The sequence below is a fragment of the Salvelinus alpinus genome, chromosome 31 (assembly GCF_045679555.1).
Source record: "Salvelinus alpinus chromosome 31, SLU_Salpinus.1, whole genome shotgun sequence".
Classification (NCBI taxonomy): Eukaryota; Metazoa; Chordata; class Actinopteri; order Salmoniformes; family Salmonidae; genus Salvelinus; species Salvelinus alpinus.
The window spans coordinates 8,748,102-8,758,228 of NC_092116.1; the positions used below are offsets into that span (position 1 = coordinate 8,748,102).

Here is a 10,127-nt window from a genome sequence, read left to right on the forward strand (position 1 = left end):
CCTACCTGGTTAAATAAAGGTGAAATAAAAAATTATAAATAAAAGTTGGATGGGTTCCGCTGATGTACAGCAATTTTAAGTCATACCACAGATTCTCAATTGGATTGAGGTCTGGGCTTTGATAAGCCAATCCAAGACATTTCAATGTATCCCCTTAAACCACTCGAGTGTTACTTTAGCAGTATCCTGAGGGCCATTGTCCTGCTGGAAGGTGAACCTCCGTCCCAGTCTCAAATCTCTGGAATACTGAAAGAGGTTTCCCTCAAGAAATTCCCTGTATTTAGTGCCATCCATCATTCCTTCAATTCTGACCAGTTTCCAACATCCCCACAGCATGATTCTGCCACCACCATGCTTCACTGTGGGGGTGGTGTTCTCGGAGTAATGAGAGGTGTTGGGTTTGCGTCAGACATAGCGTTTTCTTTGATGGACAAAAAGCTCAATTTTAGTCTAATCTGACCAGAGTACCTTCTTCCGTATGTTTAGGGAGTCTCCCACATTCCTTTTGGCGAACACCAAACGTGTTTGCTTATTTTTTTCTTTAAGCAATGGCTTTTTTCTGGCCACTCTTCAATAAAGCCCAGCTCTGTGGTGTGTACGACTTAAAGTGGTCCTATGGACAGATACTCCAATCTTCGCTGTGGAGCTTTGAAGCTCCTTCAGGATTATCTTTGGTCTCTTTGTTGCCTCTGATTGCCCTTCTTGCCTGGATCGTGGGTTTTGGTGGGCGGTCCTCTCTTGGCAGGGTTTGTTGTGGTGCCATATTCTTAAAACATTTTAATAATGGATTTAATTGTGCTTTGTGGGATGTTCAAAGTTTCTGATCTTTTTTTATAACCCAACCCTGATCTGTACTTCTCCACAACTATGTCCCTGACCTGTTTGGAGAGCTCCTTGGTCTTCATGGTGTGGTGCCACTTGCTTAGTGGTGTTGCAGACTCTGGGGCCTTTCAGGTGTATATATACTGAGATCATATGACAGATCATGTGACACATAGATTGCACACAGGTGGACTTTATTTAACTAATTATGTGACTTCTGAAGGTAATTGGTTGCATCAGATCTTATTTAGGGGCTTCACAGCAAAGGGCGTGAACACATACAGTGGGGAGAACAAGTATTTGATACAGTGCCGATTTTGCAGGTTTTCCTACTTACAAAGCATGTAGAGGTCTGTAATTTTTTATCATAGGTACACTTCAACTGTGAGAGATGGAATCTAAAACAGAAATCCAGAAAATAACATTGTATGATTTTTAAGTAATTAATTAGCATTTTATTGCATGACATAAGTATTTGATCACCTACCAACCAGTAAGAATTCCGGCTCTCACAGTTTTTCTTTATGAAGCCCTCCTGTTCTCCACTCATTACCTGTATTAACTGCACCTGTTTGAACTCGTTACCTGTATAAAAGACACCTGTCCACACACTCAATCAAACAGACTCCAACCTCTCCACAATGGCCAAGACCAGAGATCTGTGTAAGGACATCAGGGCTAAAATTGTAGACCTGCACAAGGCTGGGATGGGCTACAGGACAATAGGCAAGCAGCTTGGTGAGAAGGCAACAACTGTTGGCGCAATTATTAGAAAATGGAAGAAGTTCAAGATGACGGTCAATCACCCTCGGAATGGGGCTCCATGCAAGATCTCACCTCGTGGTGCATCAATGATCATGAGGAAGGTGAGGGATCAGCCCAGAACTACACGGCAGGACCTGGTCAATGACCTGAAGAGAGCTGGGACCACAGTCTCAAAGAAAACCATTAGTAACACACTACGCCGTCATGGATTAAAATCCTGCAGCGCACGCAAGGTCCCCCTGCTCAAGCCAGCGCATGTCCAGGCCCGTCTGAAGTTTGTCAATGACCATCTGGATGATCCAGAGGAGGAATGGGAGAAGGTCATGTGGTCTGATGAGACAAAAATAGAGCTTTTTGGTCTAAACTCCACTCGCCGTGTTTGGAGGAAGAAGAAGGATGAGTACAACCCCAAGAACACCATCCCAACCGTGAAGCATGGAGGTGGAAACATCATTCTTTGGGGATGCTTTTCTGCAAAGGGGACAGGACGACTGCACCGTATTGAGGGGAGGATGGATGGGGCCATGTATCGCGAGATCTTGGCCAACAACCTCCTTCCCTCAGTAAGAGCATTGAAGATGGGTTGTGACTGGGTCTTCCAGCATGACAACGACCCGAAACACACAGCCAGGGCAACTAAGGAGTGGCTCCGTAAGAAGCATCTCAAGGTCCTGGAGTGGCCTAGCCAGTCTCCAGACCTGAACCCAATAGAACATCTTTGGAGGGAGCTGAAAGTCCGTATTGCCCAGCGACAGCCCCGAAACATGAAGGATCTGGCGAAGGTCTGTATGGAGGAGTGGGCCAAAATCCCTGCTGCAGTGTGTGCAAACCTGGTCAAGAACTACAGGAAACTTATGATCTCTGTAATTGCAAACAAAGGTTTCTGTACGAAATATTAAGTTCTGCTTTTCTGATGTATCAAATACTTATGTCATGCAATAAAATGCAAATTAATTACTTAAAAATCATACAATGTGATTTTCTGGATTTCTCTCACAGTTGAAGTGTACCTATGATAAAAATTACAGACCTCTACATGCAAAATCGGCAGTGTATCAAATACTTGTTCTCCCCACTGTATGCATGCACCACTTTTCCGTTAATTTTTTAAACTTTTTTATGAAACAAGTAATTTTTTTCATTTCACCGATTTGGACTATTTTGTGTATGTCCATTCCATGAAATCCAAATAAAAATAAATTTAAATTACAGGTTGTATGTCACGACTTCCGCCGAAGTTGGTCCCTCTCCTTGTTCGGGCGGCGTTCGGCGATCGAAGTCGCCGACCTTCTAGCCATCGCTGATCCACTTTTCATTTTCCATTTGTTTTGTCTTGTCTTCCATCACACCTGGTTCCAATTCCATCAATTACATGTTGTGTATTTAACCCTCTGTTCCCCCTCATGTCCTTGTCGGTAATTGTTTCTTGCAGTGCTTATGCACGGTATGCTGGTATTTACCGGGTTTTGTTTGACAGATTTATTGTATTGTTCTGTTGACGGTGGTTTATGGATATTAAAGAATACCGTTGTAAATCAGTTTTCACTCTCCTGCGCCTGACTTCTCTGCCGCCAGTACGCACCTCACTACATTGTAATGCAACAAAATAGGAAAAACGCCAAGGGGGATGAATACTTTTGCAAGGCACTGTATACAGCTATAAAAAGCTTTCAGTGATACATTTTTAATAATTAGCTCAATTGCTTGAGCTGAGTAAGCGTGACCTTAGGACTATACGGTTCTCTGACATTTTGGTCAAAAATGAGTTATACACAGATCTCTTTACTCTTTGGGTGGTCCTTTACATGTGAAATGTGTCAGCTTTTTAAAAAAAGTATATTTATTTTTACAATCTGAAAGTTCTGTCTGCTCAAACACCTTTTAACTTGGACCTATAATGTTCTATCTGCAATCCAATCACACAATGCTGGGTTGTGAATAAAAAATAATTGTATTTAAGGTCATATACTTATTGAGTCATGAAAGAGGAAGACATCACAAAACAGTTCTTAGATCTGGGACTTTTCATCTCAAAACTATGCATTTTGCAGGTAGAACCTTATAGTCTCAAATCCTTGATTATTCATATCATAGGTTCTGGTCCTCTTTAAATTACTTAGACTTTTTTTCAACACTTTCTCAGAAGAATGGCCATAACGCAAGCTGTTTATAGTAAAAACAAATAAATACAGGTGCCTTAGAGGTGTTGCTGTTTTTGTCTTGTACTACGAAAACCTCAATGGAAGAGGTATTTCACAAAAATGACAAATTTACCACATTTTATTGCTAACTAGCAAGGAGTTTACGGACTTTGGGTGTCAGAGACCAGACAAATATATCAGTTTACTCATCCAGAGCTAAACTTTTTAGTTATCCATAGGATATAGTGTATTTGTCATTTTAGGGAACTATCACTTTTAAGCTGCACAATGCAGAAATCGCTCGCCATTTCCTGGTTGCTAAAACTCTAATAGTTAGCCTAATTTCAGTTTATGTGACAAAATAAAATGGTATAGTGTAGAGAATCATTGTACCATCTAAACCGCTGTGAAATATATTCTCCATAACCAACAATATTGTTGGTTCAGTTTTCGAAGCTGGTGTACAAAACCAAAAGTAAAAGACGCAAGAACAAAATTTAAGAACGGGAAGCATAGAAATAGAGCACATACATCAGATCTACCCGTTCTTAGACTTGCTTTGGATTAGAATGATAGATTTATAACTCACATTTCTATGTGCATTTGGTCAGGTCGCCCAAAAAAGTGACATATTGCTACTTTAACAAATTAACATGAATTTATATATTTGATGATGTGATTAGAAAGACATAAGAGTATTTATTATCTTTATCTAATCATTAAACGTCTGTACTTTTCTATTGAAATTGAAATAATTGTAACATTCTGTGACTGAAAGAACCTTTGTTCCTTTTGTAATTGCACCCCCTTAAAAAAATATTTGCAAATGTCTTAGGATTTTGGTGCTCTGCCCTTTAGGTATCTATAAGGCTAGGACCTTAATGGGTTATGAAAGAAGAATTCACTATAAAATGGTTCTGAGGTCCAGGATGTGAAAACTTTAATGCTCAGTATCTTAGAACTATGCTTTGCACAGATAGAACTGTATAGTCCCAAAGTCTCGTAATATCAAATTCACTCGGGGTGAATCACAAATAATTTAAGTCACACCGTCTCGGTCCGTGTTTTAAGTGCTTTCTCCTTTTTATTTGACACAATGTTAGTACTACCCAAATATGCCAATAAATTGCCAAAGGAACATTGGAGGGTGGCGTTGAAATAAAAATCTGTCTGACCTTATAAAGCAAGCGATTGAATAACTGTTTACTCTGAGCTCTGACACCAGTGGAACATTAAATGCCACTTTTGTATTTGACAGAGTGAGATGCAATGACAAAGCAGGTTTTCTAATGCATTAGAGATCAAACAGGAACTGAACTGGGTGAATGCTGTTGGTTGTATTCCCTTGTAACAGTCCTCTGCATCATAGATGGGCATGTTGCCTAGTAGCTTCCCTCATGGTTATGTGGGGAAACCCTATCCTTTACACAGGAAGTCAATGGGGGTGATGTGTCCACTGCACTCACACTGCTAGACTGATCAAAATGGAAAACCTACAAAGGAAATTAGGTTAAAGGGCTAACATAATTCCTTTAAAATGCTTACAGTATATCAACATCATATATGTAACTGTTTTTTTACTGATAATAAACAAAGCAACCCTTGAAACTCCCGTCTACACATGTTGACATTTACTATTACACTATATCAGCAGTATATGGTAATTGGAACAAACACAAAAGATGTAGACCATTTCAAAGAGCATTTACATTGGCACCCCAAACACAGAAGCAGTTTAACATGGAGATCCACAACAAGAGTTAGGGGATTCAGTTTCACCTCGCTGATGAAAGAGGCAGTGGGGAATATTGGCTTATCTCCTCTCAGCCACATGTGACATCAAATCTTTTTGTGATAAAAGGTCACATACTGTACACCCTGGTATTGACATGGCCAGTCTTTGCCAGGAGGACAAATCCTTTGGTTGAACCCATCACTGCAGCTTTGATCAATTTCACAGTTAACTTCAGAAAGTGTTGCCAATAAACTTACCAGGGATCTTTGGGGCTACTTAGTAAAACAAACAGGCTGTGTCACAATACTCTTGAATACTTTCTTGTTTCATTCCCTTTGTGAAAGGATACTAATCTGAATGTTATGGATTGATAAAGGGACACATAGGCAGCATCCCAATTCTCCACACTTCTCCCAAAGTGTGCACTCGCACACTCCCTCTAATGGATTGTAGATCTACTGTATGACTGGGAGTGTGCAAGAGCACACTTTGGGAGAAGGGTGGATAATCGGTATGCAGCCATGGAACCATGGAACACCTCCAAGCCAGTCAGTGGGATGGGTGGGATTTCGGACGAGATAGAGTCTTGATCAGGACTGCCACAATGGAATTGCTTCCCCTCGAAGAAAATATTTAGGCAGCTAAGTAGCTACAGATGATATTTTTCCAGGAAGCTTCTGCAGGGCCATTTTAACAATTTAACCTTTAGCATTCCCTAACTATATTTGACATGCATTTTAAATAGTTTGACAATGCCCAAATGATTGTCTATAAATAAAAATGACTGTGTAAATGCATGGTTGTCCTCGAGCTGTTCCTTTGACATGTTTAAAACGTAAAAATCTTGTTCGTATACCATCTGAGGGACAAATGGGTTGCCAGACATCTTAGAGAGTGCACTTTAGACAGTGATTGATGCTGGCAGTGCAGACTATCTCAAAATCCCTTAGTCACTCAAGCAAAAGCACATGTGCATCATTGTCAGAGTGCTCCACTGTATATATGCCAGAACTCCAACATTACAATAGAGCTTACATAATATTTCTTCAGCGTTTATTTTGCATGACAGCCCACTACTTTAAGCACAAGAAACTGCACCACTTGCAAAACAAAATACAAAATATGCAAAATAATTACACAGAAACAGTCCACAAGGGAGGTAGTGTATTAAAATAAAACACTTTGTTTTATTCTTAAATATTTAATAGTCAGCATCCAAGGTGAAAAATAAAGAGCTTTCTTACTATTACGTATAAATAACAGGTCCAACCGTAGCCCATATTGTTTTTTACGTATAGAGCAGGGCTCTCCAACCCTGTACCTGGAGAGCTACCATCCTGTAGATTTTCGCTGCAACCCTAATCTACTGTAGCATACCTGATTCTAATAATTAGCTTGTTGATCAAATGAATCAGGTTAGTTACAACTGGGCTTGGAGCAAAAAAACAAAGCAAGGGGTAGTTATCCAGGAAACAGGGTTGGACAGCCCTGCTATAGTCATCCCTCAACACCTCAACCACTTGTAATCCTCAGGGAAAGCATTACCCATGAAAACATACAGTATTTTGGATTAAACTGCAGATGCACTAGGCTAGCTCCCCTGTGTTTTTTGCATTAGCATGATCAACCTGGAAATGCTACCTGCTGTCACTTTGGTTGTAAAGGACTCAGGAGTACTGGATATCTAACGTGACATTGAGTTAAAGCCTTGCGACACACTTCAGTACGTCTAGTTCTGGGAACCACTATGCACACACTAAACGTGGATGGAAAATATGAAGGCCGGTAAGAGAAATAAGTAGGTTAAAAGCACTCGAGAGTTGCCTGTGAGGGGATATGAAGACGTAGTTCAGTATTATGCTCGGACTCAATTGAGTTACAGCACGACAATGTGTCTGTCCACTGTAAGTACAGTATGCACATTTCATTGTTCCATGGGCCAAATAAAAAGAATGTCTGCTTTCACATTGATATTCCATGGTAGATTTCATACGTTTATGCTATTGATATTGTCACCTCAAGGGATATTTAGTCCTGGCTTGTCCCTCTTGTTATTACATATCTAGAACGATTTTTTCCAAGACTTGCAAAGGATTTTCTGAAAGGCGCGTCGGAAATCCTGGTTGAAGATAGTGTAGATGGCGGGGTTGAGGGAGCTGTTACAGTAACCGATCCAGAAGAAGAACTTAAAGAGGGGATCGGGGATCTTACAGGGGTCCCCACATACTCCGTGCAGGCAGTAGCTGAAGAAGAATGGGAACCAGCACACCACAAACACTCCCATGACCACCGCCAGCACAAAGGTGAATCTCTTCTCCCTGGCCTGAGATACCTTTTTCCTGGACGCAGAGCTCCTCCTCCTCTTCTTCCTCCTGGAAGCGAACAGGTCCATGGATTTGTTGCTGGCTCTGGAGATCCGGCTGGAGTGTTTGGAGATGGCGCTGTTCTTCCGGCTGGCTCTCTTGGCCCTCTTATGGTTCAGGTCCTGAGGTTTGGGGTGACCTTTGCCCTCTGAGGAGGAGCTCTCCTCCAGGTCCACCTCGTCTGGGACCCCGGTGGTCCTCATGCTGGTGGGCGTGGAAGGGCACTGCCAGTGCCCGTTCTCTTTGTCCCCGTTGATTTTGCACGAGGTGGCTTTGCTTAACCCATTCTCAGTCATTGTAGCTTCACCAGGACCATGTTTTTTCTCTGACATGCCCCTGGTCCTTGTCTTGGCCACTTGGTATATTCTAATATATACTAATATCATGATTAGGCAAGGCGCAAAGAATGACGCAATGCTAGAGGAAAGGATGTACCAAGTGTCATTGTTCAGCTCACATCCTGGGTACTGAGAGTTATCATTGTTCTTGTCTATTGATATTAACGGAGGAGAAGATATCATCGCAGATATAAGCCATACAATGACTATAATACATTTCACTCGTTTAGGAGTCCGTTTGAGATTGTATTCAACAGCTTGCGTAACGGACCAGTAACGGTCCAAACTGATTGCACACAGATGGACAATGGACGAAGTGCAAAATAAGACATCTAAAGCAAGGTAAATTCCACACCAAACTTTCCCGAAATACCAATAGCCCATAAGTTCGTTTGCCAGAGAAAAAGGCATCACCAAAGTGGCGACCAGAATGTCTGCTGTGGCTAAGGAAACCAAAAACAGGTTCTGGGGTGCTTTCAGTGCCCGGCTTGTTAACACCGCAATTACAACCAGAACGTTACCGACCACTGTAAACAAAATAAGACAACTTACAAGTGCTGCAAGACTCGCTATAGTAGGCAAAGTATATGGACTTTCTGATGAGGAATTTAAATTGAAAACTGGGAACGCGTCAACTCCGCTTGAATTAAAAGATCCCATCCCGTCTATGTAGTTAGTGTTATTCCAGAATGGTCCATTCAAGAAGTAGTCATTTTATGCATATAGAGTCCATCAGAAAATATCAGGTCCAAGATAAATAGGCAGTATTGACATTGCCAAAATGAAAATGCGCACAATGGTGAAGGAATGGATGAAATGCCATCTCCTGGATTAGATGACAAATAAGACTTCTTCAAAGAGAAAATCACCAAACATATATCTGGTTAATTGACTAAACGAAGATGCCACCTTGCCTTGTACATGCACACTGTTATATCATGATAGGCAACCCTTCTCCATCGGCTGCTGCCTCCCTCTCAGCGCGCCGCGACATCAGAAAGCTGTCTCAGTCAGTGCCCATGTGTTGTTCACTTACAACTAACTGATTTCTGCCCCGCCCCAACACAGTGCATGATTTTCTTGGTAACTGGTGCCTCATTGAATTACAGTATGCAATACTTTTGTATTTGTTATATCAGTTCAATAAGCTATTTTGTGAAAGACGACTAGGCTATATTGAAATAAGTCGTCTGACAAATGATCATATGATGTATTGATTATAACTTATGCCTGTCTATCATGCCAATACGCTAGATAACGAAACTCAAATTAAGGTAATTATTAAATGAGGGAGAACATTTTATTTGCGAACACATCTATTGTCACCTGAAATATATATTGTAACTGATTATTATAATCACTCCTTTACATATTACAAAAAAAATCGTCATTACAATACTAAAACATGAAAAACATGCCACTGATGAAGCTGGAATCAAATGCACTTGTTTTTTTTTATTCCACGCTTTGGGTGTTTTGAATTGAGCTCATCAGCCAAGTTGACATCGACATGATGTCATAGGAAAACGTCATCCTGGCACGTTTTTGCAAACATTTAAAATGTTACATTGCAGTCCATGAGAAAAGGCGAGTTTCACAGGGTTGACGTTTTTCTCAATATATTGCAGTCAATGGGAAAAGATGAATGTCACAGGGTTGACGTTTTTCTCATGTCTGTCTCACTCTCTATCTTTCTCTACCTCCTCTTTACGCCCCCCCCTTCCTCATTCTCCTCTCCCTCTCAATCTCTCTCTCACCTCTCTCCCCCTCCCTTACACTCCCCCTTCTCTCTTTCTCCCTCTTCCCTCTCCCTCCTCTACCTCTCCCTCCTCCCTTACCTCACTGTCCCATTCTCCCTCTCCCTCCTCCTTCCTCCATTCTCTCCCCCTCCTTCTTTCCCTGCCTCCTCCTCCTCTCATCTCTCTCCCACCTCTGTCTGTATGTTGGCTCTCTCCCCTCCCTC

The 10,127-nt window shown here is 41.4% G+C and overlaps 1 protein-coding gene across 1 annotated transcript; it reads right to left on the minus strand.

The window, feature by feature from the left end:
• Positions 1-4,786: 4,786 nt before the first annotated feature.
• LOC139561504 (alpha-2 adrenergic receptor-like) lies at positions 4,787-9,139 on the minus strand. Its single transcript, XM_071378685.1, has one exon. It carries the CDS (start codon positions 8,822-8,824, stop codon positions 7,526-7,528), a length of 1,299 nt encoding a protein of 432 aa, XP_071234786.1. The 5' UTR covers positions 8,825-9,139; the 3' UTR covers positions 4,787-7,525.
• Positions 9,140-10,127: the final 988 nt, after the last annotated feature.